At 61.7% G+C, this 13,403-nt stretch overlaps 2 protein-coding genes across 3 annotated transcripts in view; one reads left to right on the top strand and one right to left on the bottom strand.

Annotated features, from left to right (window-relative positions):
* Positions 1-1,502: 1,502 nt before the first annotated feature.
* STARD10 (StAR related lipid transfer domain containing 10) lies at positions 1,503-8,457 on the bottom strand. Its single transcript, XM_064410802.1, has 6 exons — positions 8,173-8,457; positions 4,391-4,538; positions 4,067-4,170; positions 3,765-3,882; positions 2,947-2,999; positions 1,503-2,873 (listed from the first exon to the last, which is right to left on the bottom strand). The coding sequence occupies exons 1-6, from the start codon at positions 8,353-8,355 to the stop codon at positions 2,646-2,648; spliced, it is 834 nt and encodes a 277-aa protein (XP_064266872.1). The 5' UTR covers positions 8,356-8,457; the 3' UTR covers positions 1,503-2,645.
* Positions 8,458-11,355: 2,898 nt separating this feature from the next.
* CLPB (ClpB family mitochondrial disaggregase) overlaps positions 11,356-13,403 on the top strand; it is a 70,127-nt gene continuing 68,079 nt past the window's right edge. For both annotated transcript variants that reach the window (XM_064410799.1, XM_064410798.1), the window contains exons 1-2: positions 11,356-11,992; positions 12,811-12,862. In XM_064410799.1, coding sequence (XP_064266869.1) covers positions 11,383-11,992; positions 12,811-12,862 — 662 coding nt within the window. In that variant the 5' untranslated portion in view covers positions 11,356-11,382. The remainder of the gene's footprint in view (positions 11,993-12,810; positions 12,863-13,403) is intronic.

Here is a 13,403-nt window from a genome sequence, read left to right as displayed (position 1 = left end):
CAATGGTCCTTTCATGCCGGCGCTCGGGGAGCGGGACACGCTGGCTGCCGGCTCCGGGGGTGGGAATGCCCCCCCTGCTCGGCCCCTCGCCCACGCCAGGCCACGGGCAGGAGGGGCCAGCTCTGCCCCACACTCCGGGGATGGTGCTCAGCCAGGGGGGCAGTGTGAAATACCCCAAACATCCCCCCGCTCCCTACCCCACTCCCCGGAGCCATCACATCCCCCACGTTATCCCGTCCTGCTCCCCAGAACCAACCACATGCCCCTGCTCTCCCATCCTGGACCTTCGGCTCCACCTGGGGGGATACCCCCCCGAGCCTTTGGCAGAGGATAAGGGTGCCATGGCCTCACCCAGTTCGGGGGGTGTCATACAGCAAAGTGCTGAGACCCCAGGGGCCAGCAGCAATGCCCCAGCCCGATCCCTGAAGGGCTGAAGCCCTGTAGTCCTTCCCAGCAGCATTTCAGGGACGACCCATGCCAGTAGCTGAGGACGTCCCCAGCACAGCCCTGAGATCACTGCCCCCCCATATATCCTACCTGCACCCCAGCTCTTCTCAAACCCCCTGGCACCAGGCACATGTCAGAGCATATTCCATTTCCCTCTGGAGCCATCTTCTCTCTCTGGCACTGCAGCTCTGGGTCTCCAGCTGTACTCCCAGAGCTGACAGCCCTAAACCCTCCCCACAAGAGCTTTACCCCATCACCTGCCCTGCTGCGTGTCCCCCTGGCTCCAGAGCTGCTGCAGTGTGTCCTGTATCCAGTTCGGCTCCATTTCCAACCTGCCAGGCGGGTGGTGGCCAGGTTCCTTTTTAATTGGGTTCTATTTTTAATTGGGACCAGTGCAGGAGGGTGGGAGGGGGTGGAGGGTGTGGTGGGTGGAAATTAACAGGAGAAATGGGAAGGCAGCAAGTCCCTAGTGCCCAGCCCAGCCCCACAGGTGACAGAGAATGGCACATGCTGGACAATGCCACCCACCAAGACCCTGCTGGGGCACAGGGGAGGGCTGGGGTTGTTGGGCTGCCACAGCACTAGGAGGCCAGAAGTGGGGTGCACAAGTAGCTTTGCCCCTGAGTGCACCCCAGGACGAGACAAGAGTCCCAGGGCTCCACAAAGGGCCCACAATCCTGGGAGTGCCAGCTCTGTTCCCCAGTATTCTCCTCCTGGAGAAGCCAGGATGAATCCCCCGGAGTGCCCCCAAAGTTCAGCCCCCCATGTCTCCTCTCCCAGAGGAGGGTTTGGGGGAAATGTCCTGGTGGTACTGGCTGGGATGGGGCTGTGGGAAAACCAACTACAGGGGCTGTGTAGCCTCATGCCTAATTAGTGTCCAGTGGAAATTCATTTTAGGGGTTTCTCTGTCACCCTCTGGTGGCATCACCACCACCCAGAGCCCCCCTGGAGGTGAGGGTCCCACCATGAGCAGGGACCCCCTGCCCGAGTGCACTATGGGGACAGGGATGGCTACCAAAGGACCAAGGTGGGACAGAGGCAGAGACACTCCCATGCCAGATTTAATTATTTTATTCCTAAATAATCAGCTCTGGTACAAGGTACAAAATCTCCCATGTCCCTGTACACCCCCAGAAAAGGAGGGGGCAAGAGCATGGCCAAAGACCAGCTCCTAAACCCCCAGTCAAGGCCTCAAATTCCAGTGGAGGAAGGGTCCAGGCACCCAGCTTGGAAAGGGTTCCCATCCTAGAAAGGCGGGGGAGAGGACAGGAGCCTTCAGAGACCCACAGAACACCTGGAGGTGCCAGGAGCCCCCCAAGTCCTTTCAACATGCCTGAAGATCCTGGGAGCCCCCAGAGACACTGGGCACACCTGGAGGCATGAGCTTACCCCAAAGCCTCCCCCAAAACAAACCTGAAGATGCTGAGACCGCATAAGATCCCCCCCAACATGAATGGGGGGGGGATCTCCCCCAGGAGCCCCCAAAACATCTGCCACAGCACATCTGGAGGTGCCATGAGCCCCTCAACTCCTCCCACATGCCTGAAGGTAAGACCCCAACATCCCCTCCAACATGCTGGAGGTGCCAGGAGTCTAGCAGCTTCCCCTCTACATGCTTGGAGAAGCCAAAAACCCCCAAAGGCCCTCCTTCCCAGCATGCCAGGAGGTGCCAGAAGCCCCCCAAAACCCCTGTGCATGCCCAGAGGGGCAAGCAGGTGCCCAAGCACCCCCTGGTGGTCTGCTCAGGATGGGGATCCCGTGGGATGAAGGCAGTTCTGTGGGACCATAACAGAGATGGGGAGCAAGAATGGGGGGCAGAGGGGGAGCGCAGTGGAAGGGTCTCCAGGGCTGAGGAGCAGGCACAGGGCCCCCCTTTTCCTCTGCCCCCCCCAAAAGCTGAAGGTCACTTTGGGTTTGCCACCTATAGGGACAACACCAGTGTCCCACAAGGGCTAAGTGACCAGACAACCCCCAACTTCTCACCCCGGGGGACCCACTATGTCCCTGCTGTCCCCAAACAGGGGTACAACAATGGGGGGGGGGTCCCCCTGAACCCAAAGTGGGGGTGCTTGTGTACAGGTGTGTGAGATAGAGACACAAACCATGTTGGAAGTGGGGGGACAGGGAGAGGAGCCCCCGGGGGGGGGACATGTCAGGCTGTCCTAGCCAGGGGAACAACTAGAGGAGCTCCCAGGGAATCAGGTCAGGCTGTCCTCGTCGCTGCCCTCGCCACGGTCCTCCTTGCTCTCAGCCAGGGAGCTCTCATCAATGTTTTCCAGGGAATCCGCATGCTGGAGGGAGAGCTCGGAGAGTGCCAGGGCTGGGAGTCGGCTCTGCTCCGGGAACAGCCAGGGCTTGAAGTGAGGGTCATGCTTCTGCTTCCACTCGGGGTACTTGAGGCATGCCTTGTACATCTTCTTCATCGCCTGGGAGGAAGAGTGAGATGGGCACAGAGAGCCCTTACGCCCACACCAGACCCACCTCGTGCCACAAACTCACCTTGGGGGCCAGGAACTGGGAGGATTTGTTCACCACCCACTTCGGTAAAGAACCTGGAGAGAAGGGAGGGGTGTGGGAGTGGGACCCCCAGCATCCCTCAGGTGCCTAAAAACCAGGACCCCCCCACACATGTGACCCCCCCAGCACTCTCACTGGGCACATGTGGCTAGAGAGAGGGAACAGAGTTCAATCCATACTGCTCTCTGCTCTTGCAGAGGTCAAAACCAGTGATTCCAGCATTTTGGGTTCCTCTTCAACTCCCAAAAATGAAAGATCTGAAGAGAACAGGTCCAAGATATTTTTCCTCCTGACATTGCTCCATGCTCCATGTCTGGCTCTAGCTGCATCCCAAGATGCTCCTGCTCCTGAGCCCTTCCAAGCCCACCTTGAGCATATCCATAGGTCCTCCTGAACCCACCCCGAAGTCCCACTGAGCTCAACCTGGGACTTCTTAAAGCCCTACTGACCCTGCCCTGAATTCCCAGAGCCCCAAATGATTCCCCAACCCAACCTGAGCTCCCAGTGAGCCCCCATTAAGCCCAAACGAGTGTCCCTTCAGCCTTCCCCCAGCCCACCCTGAGCCCCACTGAGCCCCCCAAGTTACTCCTGAGCCCCCACTGAGCCCAAAGCCCCCATTAAGTCCCAAGAAAGGCCACCCTGAACTCCCAATGAGCCCACCCTGAGAACCCATGAGACCCCCACTAAGCCTGCCCTGAGTTCCAGCAGGACCCCACTGGCCCCCCAAGCACACACTGACACGAGGGAAGGACTTGAGGGTGCCGAGCCCCAGGGCACAGAGCTGGGGGTCCCCCTCTCACCTTTGGGGTCCACCTGTGCCAGGTAGGTGATGGTACAGCTCTTGGCTCCTGTCCCCTCGATCAGGTAGCCCGTCTGAATGGAGACAGCCCGCACCATGTCCTTGCGGGGCGGATACTTCTGTGGTGGGGAGCAAGGAGGGAACACGAGTCAGGGGCAGGCCAGGTGGGGTACAGCAGGCACCAGCCACAAGCAGGGCTGTCAGGACCCCCTCAACTCTCCAACCTGTCTCCCTCCCCAAGCTCTGAGCGAGCCCCAGCCCCCACCCAGCACCACAGGAGCCCTGGTGCCCCGCTGAACTCACAGGATGCTTGACAGAGTAGTTCATGATGATGTAGTCAGAGCCCATGGGCAGCCAGGAGCGGAGTGTGACCACGTCCCGGTTCTTCAGGGGCTTGGGACACCTCCCTAGGGACAGCACCGGGTGGGATGTTCCAGAGTGAGACACCCACCTTCAAGAACGGGCTCCCCTTCTGCCCTCCAAATCCCCCCAAACTGCTCGGTACACAGGCTCCTCCCTCCAGTGCCAGACACCACGGGTCCCCCAGATGCCAAACCCGGGGTGGAGTGGTGGCAGCCCCGGCACTCAGCCCTCCCCCAGGACCCAAATCCCCCGTCCCCTCCTCACAGGCGTAGTAGCCCACGTCGGAGTTGGCCGTCAGCCTCCCGATGTCGAAGGTCTCGATGACGTTGGTGTCCCACTTCTTGCGGTACTCGATGTCGTGGAGCACGTCGTACAGCGTCTCCGCCGGCACGTCCCTGCACTCCATCCTGCACTGCAAGGCAGGGGCCATCAGAGACCTACCGGGGGCCCCCAGGGTGGGAGAGTGGCCGTGGGGACCCCCAACAGGATGGCAGTGGGGACCTCGTGGTGGGAGGATGGCCATTGGGACCCCCAGGTAGGAAGGCAGCTATGGGAAGCCCCAGCAAGTGAGGGGGAGGTGTCTCCTCTGAGATGTTTTAAAAAAAAAAAAATCAATGCAACCTCCTCCAAGAAAACCTGGATCCCAACCAGCAGCTCAGTTTGCCACCCAGAGCCACCCCTTAGCACAGGCACGCAGGGCCTCAAGGCAGTGTGGAGCTGAATCCTGAGTACCAGGGGACCCTGCTTCCCACCTGCCCTCCCATCACTGTGGATGTGCTCCCCCCAAAATAGCTTCCCTGCACAGGGGAGCCAAGAGGAGCCAGTCTGCAGGGCTGTGCCTGGTGCCTTGGGGCAGCACGGATCACAGAGAAGGGTTTGGGGGGGTGCAGAGTGGGAAGCTGCTCCATAACTCCAGCAGCCAGATCCAGGGAAGGCAAGGAGACAAGGAAAATGGAGAAGGTGAGGGCAGCTACCCCTGCAGCAGGGATGCCATCTGCTGAGGTCAAGGGTGCTGGAGCCAAGCGTGGGGCAGGGTGATCAGCCAGCAGCCTGTCCCTGGGAATGCCACTGGCTCCTGTTTATCCCCAGGGATGGCATCAGCTCCTCCGGCCCCCAGACCCTGCAGTGCAGGATTTAGGGCTGGCCCTGTGACCCCAGCACACAGTACTAGGGACACCCCAACCCTGGGAAGGGACACAGAAGCACCCAGCAATGGGGCACAGCCTCACATGGCCCCTTGGTGGGACACAGCCATGGAGCCTGTTCCCCCACAGTGCTCATCCTCAACCCCACAGATCAATCCCTGTGCCATGGAGTCTGCCCTCAACCCCACCGTGCTTATCCTCAATCTCAGAGACCCATCCTGTTCCACAGAGCCCATCTCCAGCTCCTCCATTCACCCAAAAACTTGTCTGGGAACACCCACCGCCACAGGGCAGTTTTGGGGAGAGCCTGCCTGGATGGCTTTCTTGAAGAACCCCTGCTCCCACCTGCACCCAGGCCAGCCCACACCATGCTCAGGTGGATCATTCCCAGAGCAGCAAGGCTGGTCAAGCCAGTAGTGCAGAACCTGCCCTGCAGGTGACTCACATCCTGGGGGGGTGCCAGGGGGGTCGCAGCAGGAGAGGGGATGGTGCCACCTGGGAAGTGCCTGGAAACACATGCCCCAACCTTGAGTCAATATTGACTAATGGGGTGAGGAGGAGGAGGAGGAGGAGAAAGAGATGAAGTCCCCAGGGCTGGGGTTATGCTATGCCTGAGGGAACACAGAATGGGTGCCAGACTGTGGGACAGAAGCAGATTCAAAGGGGAGACCCACCACCTCTGCCTGCAGGGCTGCAGCCACCAAGGGAGTCCCCAAGCTCAACCTCACTGGCAGCTCTACCAGCACCCCAGATCCTTCCAGTGCATCCTACAGGATGGCTCCTGGCCATCCTTTGGGAACAGCCCCTTTAGAGGGGAAACCATCATCCCTGGGAGATCTCAGATGCCCAGGTACCAACTCACTGCCCCACCGGGTAGGATGGGGTGTCCTGGCTGGGTTCCCCCAACCTGTAGCCAGTCCCAAGGCCACCAAATGTCCCACTGAGAAATCAGCCATGGCACCAGCTTGTTCCCAGACTCCAGAAAACAGGTTAGACGGGAGCTGCATCCCTAATGGAGGGGGGCGGGGAGGAGGGGGCGGCAGCCTCAAAGCAGGGCGAGACCTTCAGGTTCCACTTAATTAGGCAAGGAATCCAGGATGAATTCAGGGGGAAACCAGCTCTTGGGAAGCCGCAGAGAATCCCCAGCACCCACGCAGAGACCCCCAGCATGAGGAGCAAACCCCTGGGCTGCACCTTGCCGTGCCACGTCAGCAATGCCACACGTGTCCATCCCTTCAAAATCCAGCAGGAGCATTTCATCCTGGGTGGGATGGTGGGCCTGGGTGCTGCTGGGGGCCACGGGGTGGGGACAAGGACTGTCACCCAGAGGGTCTCCAGTACCCAGTGGCACACACGTGCAATCAACACATGAACACCCAGCAGGACCCTTCCAAGCAGGATTTGTCCAGGAGGGCGTGGAAAGAGGCAGGACCTGGCTCAGGGACCCCCGCAGGCAAAAGACAGCTCCAGGTGCTGTGACGTGAGGGGAGCAGCCGTGCCAGGACATCCTGGAGTGGGCTGGGTCCCTGCCACGCCAACGTGGCACACTGGGATTGTGGGACAGGCAGGGGACGCACCCAAGCGCCACCTCAATCCCGGGGATGTTTTGGGATGCGACCCCCAAGAGCCAGCAGCAGGCTGGGGACACGAGGAGCTTGGGGGGGGGGGGTGGGGGGGGGGGCTGTGTCAGGATGCACTGTCACACAGAGCCATGCCCATGCCATCATGCCTGGATGCCACAGTGATGGACGCTCCGCATGCCACCCACCACGGGTCCCCAGCTCTGTGGGGATGGGGCAGGGTGCAAGTGGCACCCGTGACTCCCGACACCCCAGAGACCACCCTCCCCCCTGCCAGGGTTCACTGCTGCCACCAGGGCACAACAGGGACCTGTTCCCGGCTCACAGCATCCCAAACTCCTCCAGCATGCCACAGTGGAAGCAAGCCAGTGGTTCCAAGGCAGGAGCCGGGCACAGGGAGAGGTTTCCCCAGCAGAGCCAGCGCCAGCTGCTGCAGAGCAGTGTGTGAGCAGGCCGCGTCGTCACTGCTGCCACCACCGCCACCACCCGGGCTCGACACCCGGGCAAGGACGATGCCACCCGCTACACCAGGACAGCTTAATGGAGTTGCCACCAGGGACAGGGACACCAGCCAGAGACTCCAGTGTAACCCCATCTGTAACACTGCTCCTGTCTCAAGTTGTCTCTTGGAACCCCGGTGTCCCTGCTTTGCCAGAGGGAAGAGCCAGGATAAGCGTGCACCTGCCTGTGCCAGCTCACTGGCACCAAGAGGGAAGGGACCCACGGGGAAATGCAGTGGGGAGCTCTGGCCAAGGGGGACAACCCCAGTGATAGCAGGCCAGTGTGTGCAGGCTCCAAGGAGTCCCCAAGCCTAGCCCTGGCGTGCAGCAAGCATGAGAGGAACATTCCCAGTGGGTGAAGTGGGGAGAAAGCAGCAGCCAGGAACTATGGTCCCCCCACACCCTGGGGGTTCCTGGTTGTCCCTGGCTGAGCCCTGGAGCTGTGTTTGTCATGGGGTCCGCAGTCTGCCCATTTGTCCTGGTGTCCCTGCAGGCCATCGGGGGCCAGCTCCCGAAGTCCCCACTCGCCCCAAGGCGCTGCACCACCGGAGGGACCCCGCTATTCCCTGGGATTCCCACTGACCCCTGGGTGGTGGTTAAACCCCCGAGCTCCCCCTCACTGTGGGGTCCCCACTCCTCCCCCCAAGCCGAGGGTGCAGCATCGCCCCAGATCCCCTCCTGCCTCCGGGTCCCCCCTTGCTGCTGGGTACCCCAGTCCCGGGGGGATGCCGGGAGGAGGTGGGGGGGTGTCAGGGTGGATTGGGGATGCCCAGGGTGGATTGGGGATGTCTCGCCGTGCTGTGCCGGGCGGGAGCTCTCACCTTGATCTTGTGGAGGGCGCGCTCGGGCTCCAGCAGCTGCACCCAGACGCCCACCCCGCCCTTGCTGTAGGTGAGGCTCCAGCCGCGCTCCGACTCGCACTGCGCCCGGAACGCCCCGAAGTCCCGGTCGTCGGGGATCTGCACGCTGTCGCGACCCGACATGCCGCCGCCGTGCCCCGACATGGCCCCGGGCCGCCCCCGCCCCGCCGGTGCCGGTGCCGCGGCAGGCGCCAGCCCCTAGGGCGGCATTGCGGGCGCGGGGCGCGCTGGGACCGGGAGAGGCGGGACCGGGAGAGGCGGGAACACCGAGGGGCGGGGGGACCTCGGGAAAACTGGGGGGGACCGGGAGGAGGAGTGGGTTTACCGGGAGGAGCCGGGGGAAAACGGGAATGTCGAAGCTGAAACCGGGAGCAGGGGGAGGAAGGGCAGGCTGTGCGAGAGGGGAGCAATCCAGATTGGCGGGGTACCGGGGGCAGCTGGAGGACAGCTGTGGCGCTTGCAGGGATAGCTGCACTGTGTGCCAGGGAAGGTTCAGGTTGGATATTGGGAAAATTTCTTCACTGAAAAGCTTGTCCAGCCCTGGCACTGGTGGAGTCCCCGTGTCCGGAGGGGTTTAAAAAGCAGATGTGACACGTTGGGACGTGGGTTAGTAGTGGCTTGGCAGACCAGGGGGAGTGGTTGGACTCAATGGTCTCAGCGAGCTTTTCCAACCCAAGTGATCCCATTATTCCAGTTGGGTAGGAGGGGACACAAGTGCAGGACAGAGACCCACAGCCTCTCTGCAGGTCACCCTGATGTGGCACTGTCACTGTGCCCTGTCCCCGTGCAGCACACAAGCTTTATCCATCCTTTGTGCCAGTGCTGGGCCTTGCCATGGCATCCCCACGGCACCGGGGCCAGGAGCAGGTGGGCATGCTGCCACTGGCAGTGCTGACTAGGATGTTATTTTTGGAAAAGCTCGGGCTCTGGCTCCCGTCCAGCTCTGAAAATGCTGCCGACTCAGGATTTCTCTCTTTCCACTTGGGAGCACCGAGGAACCCTTTTCCACTCCCGTGAATAACTGCAAATGATGACAGAGCAGTGTGGCACGTACCTAGACTGGCAAAGCAAAGCCTGTCTCAGCAGCAGGAATGTGGGACCGAGCTCCTTGCATTCCAGGGATGCTGTAGCCAGAGGGATAGGAGAGCACAGCGGTGTCACCGTGCTCAGCACCTGTGAGGAGACAGGGACATGGCACCACAGGGCTCACCATGCCACACCGCTGCTCCCAGCATCCTCACCTGGGAAAGGAGCCAAGGGAATCTCTGGCATCCTGTCCCACTGGCAGTGGACATCCGCAGCGGATGGCTGGGGACAGGGTGCTGTGGCTGCTGCAGGGGGACCCTCTCCCCTCATCCTTCTCTCCTTGCCCTTTCTGCCAGCTCTGCTGTGAAAGCCTGGGCTGTTCCCACCCTGCGTCCAGGGATGTGGAAAGGTGAAAGCCATCACACTGCAGCCCTTCCCAGCCTCCAGCAGTCCTGGCGCTGGGAGCAGGAGCACCCACATTCCCAGCAAGTCCAGCCATGTGGCACCACATGCCATTCCGAATCTGGAACACAGATGGCATGGGAGTCACGGGCTAGGGAGGACAGGCTGGGGGACTGGGGTGTGTGGGCTGGAGGAACCAGGGAGCTGGGCTGGGGAAGTGGGGGAGCTGGGCTGGAGAAGCTGGAGAGCATTGGTGGCAGGAGCTGGGGAGCTGGAGAGACTGGGCTGGGCACCCGGGGAAACTGGGCTGTCAGAGCTGGAAGAACTGGACTGAGCAACAAGGGGAGCAAACAGTCAGGCTGGGGAACGGGGAGCAGTGGGCTGTCAGAGCTGGAAGAACTAGGCTGGGGAACTGCAAGCACTGGGCTAATGGAATTGGGAAACTGGGCTGGGAAACTGGGAGCACTGAGCTGATGGAGCTGGGCGAGCTGGGCTGGGGAAGTGGGAGCACTGAGTTGGCAGAGCCAGGGGAAGTGGGCTGGGGAACTGGGAGCACTGGGCTGCCTGTAAGAACTCCCAGTCCTGCTGGTCCAGTCTGGGTGCAGAAATGCCCAATTCTGACACCTTCCCCCACATTCCTGGTTCTTTCCCAGCTCCCTGGGTCCCAGTCATTATTCCTGCTCCACCATCCCACATCTGCCAGCAGCGTGCGGAGCGAAATGCAGGAATCAGTAATTCAGGAAATAAAACCAAGTCTTCTAAAAATTATATATATATATATATTTTTTAATCAAATCCCTAAAATGCATCTTCTTAGCAGCTCTGTTTAATCCAGGAGTGTGTCGGGCCCTGTGGAAGCGCTGCAGCGATGGCGGGATGGCAAACCGGGCCAACAGCAGCTGGGATAACGGGACACGGAGGGGATTGGGGTGAAATGGGTAGAATGGGAACTGGTGGTGGCAAATCCCGGGGCGGGAAGGGGCTGTGGGCAACCTCGGAGGACAGCACGCACACACGTGCGCTCACACGCACATGCATGGTCACGCATGTGCCCACACGGCATCCCCTGAGCCCAGCCCACAGCACGTGCCCAGGATTCACGTGTTTGTGTGTGAGTAAATGAGTGTGCAGGTGTGTGTCTGTGCATGGGTGAGTGCAGCTGTGTCTGTGTGTCCGTGTGTGTCTGTTCAGGTCTGTCTATGTGTCTGTCTGTGTGTCTGTTCAGGTGAGTGTGTGTCTGTAGGTGTGTCTGTGTGTCTGTAGGTGTGTCTGTGTGTCTGTTGAGGTGTGTCTCTGTGTCTGTCTGTGTGTCTGTTCAGGTGTGTCTGTCTGTCTGTCTGTGTGGGTGTGGTCAGTGCGCTGTTCGTTCTGCGCATGTCCGTCCGTCCCTGCACGGCCGCGCGCGCGCCCCCTTTGCGTAACACGCGCGCGCGCCCCGCCCCGCCCAGCCTGCGCTGCGCCCCCTGCCGGACCCCGCCGGCCGCCTCCCTCCATGTCCCGCAGCAGACGCCGGTTTCCCGTCATGTCCCGGGAAAGCCGCGTCGCGCCGCCTCCTGGGGGTTGTAGTCCGCCGCGGCGGAGAAGCGCGCCGCTGGGCTCGGCGGGGACTACATCTCCCGGCACGCCTTGCACGCCCCCCCACTTCATCAAGCTCTGCCGGCCGGCAGCCGCCATCTTGTCCACCGGCCTCAGCGACGGGGGGGGGTAAGGTGCGGGCGGCGCAGCGGGAGGAGCGAGGGAGCTATGCTGGCGTCTCTGGCGTCCTGCCCGCTGCCGCAGGGGCTGGCGCGGCTCCTCCGAGCGCGGCCGTGGTGGCCGCCGCCACGTGCGACCTACGGGGCCGTGGCGGAGGGGGCCGGGGCCCGGCTGCGGCTGCCGGCGGCGCTGGCCGCCAGGGGGCGCGGCGGGCCGGCGGCGGGCGCGCGGCTGTCATGGCGGCCGGCCGCCTGCAGGGGGCGGCGGAGCGGCCCCGGGGGCGCTCCGCGGGCTGACCCCGCTTCACCGGGGGCGTCGGGCCCAGGCGGCTCTCCCTCACTTAATGGGCCAGGCCGCAAGGGGAACACCACGGCGGAGAGGCCAGGGCGGCCTGTTCCAGGCCTGGCCGCCCTGCGGACACCCCTGTCACCTGCCACCGGCCTGGCCAGCACCGGCTGCCTTGTGCCAGCATCGTCCAGCCTTATAGCATCCCTCAGAGAGCCGACGCCGTGGCCCTCGGGTGCAGGGCAGCGCTGCTGTCACGCGGGAGACCCCGGCGGGCACCGGAGTGGAGCTGGGAGCTGCTCCCCGGGAGCAGGGCTGCCTGCCCTCATCGCTGCGCTGGCTCACTGCTACCTGCGGGACCGCCTGTCCAAGGGTGACTATCGCTGCTGGGGCCGGCCCCACGCCGGCAGGAGCGGGATGCAGGACACAGAGTCGTGTGCCCTTTCCCCGGGGATGTGGGGTCCCTCCTTAGGGATGCAACCTGCCTGCTTGCTGTAACCTGGGAAGCTCTCCAGGGAAGGGTTATCCTTAATGCTTTAGTGTTTAAAGGGGCTCCAAGAGAGCTAGAGAGAGACTTTAGACATGGGTGTGGAGAGAGAGGATAAGGGGGAATGGTTTCCCACTGACTGGCTTCTTCTAATCCTGAGGACAGGCTTAGATGGAATATTGGGAAGAAATTCTTGCCTGTGAGGTTTGGTGAGGCCCTGGCACAGGTTGCCCAGAGAAGCTGTGGCTGCCCCATCCCTTGGAAGTGTTGCTGGACAAGGCTGGGAGCAGCGTGGTCTGGTAGGAAGAGTCCCTTCTCATGGCAGAGAGGTGGAACGAGATAAGCTTTTAAGTCCCTCCCAACCCAGCCCAACCCATCACTTATCCCATCTCCCAGAGCTGGCTGCTGCTCTTCCCTTCTCCAGCCAGGGGGTGTCATTCTGACTCCGTGGCAGGAACACTTCTGTGGGGTCTGGAAACCTGTAGCTGAGGCTGACACCTCGGGGTGACAGTGTCCACTGCCCTGGGGTGCCTGCTGCATCCCGCAGCACCCTGTGCTCGGGGGGTGTGATGGGGGCTGGGGTCAGGAGTTTTTAGGTAACCTGCTCACTGGGGTGGTCACTGAGAGCTCTGGGCAGCAGCACATTCCAGGTTAGGATGTCCACGTGTGTTCTCCATGCTAACTCCCTCCTTTCTGCATTTCAGAGGATGCTCTTCTGGAAGCTGCAAGGATTAACAACGTTTCGGAAGTCAAGAGGTGAGCAGGGTTCTGACACATGGGAGCAGTGTGCCAAGGGCTGGCAGGGCAGGAAAACCCTGTCAGCACATGGGGAAGGAGGAGGCTGGCTGCTCCCAGCCCCCACGGGGTGCTCCCCTCACCTCTCAGATCCAGAAGGGAGACATGGGGAACACCCTTGCTTGTTGAGTAGGAGGTGGATCACAGATCCTTGTGCTGAGAGGGTTCAGTGTGAAGCCATACTGTGCAGGTGTGGACATACCCTGTGAGTGACACGCTGCAGAAGCTCATCTGCTGGGCTCTGTCTCTGAGCAAACAGCCCTTGTGGGCTCCTCAGCCTGAGCCAGGAGCTCTCCAGGGGCCTTTTGTCCCACAAGGAGCAGAGGGGAGTGCTCCCCCAGCCAAGGAAGTCATGGGAGTGGTTGGGTGACCAGAGATATAGCTGTTAGGGAGAGGAGCATCTCCAGAGCTCCTGTCCCATGGCAGCAGGCTTTTTGTCACAGTTGGCTGTGCCTGCCTCGTGGGGTGCTGCCATGAGGTGCATCTGGCACTGTTACATCCC

This window comes from Passer domesticus, chromosome 2 (assembly GCF_036417665.1).
Source record: "Passer domesticus isolate bPasDom1 chromosome 2, bPasDom1.hap1, whole genome shotgun sequence".
In the NCBI taxonomy this organism is placed as follows: domain Eukaryota; kingdom Metazoa; phylum Chordata; class Aves; order Passeriformes; family Passeridae; genus Passer; species Passer domesticus.
The sequence above is the reverse complement of the archived record's forward strand: the minus strand, read 5'-3'. Positions and strand labels throughout refer to the sequence as shown.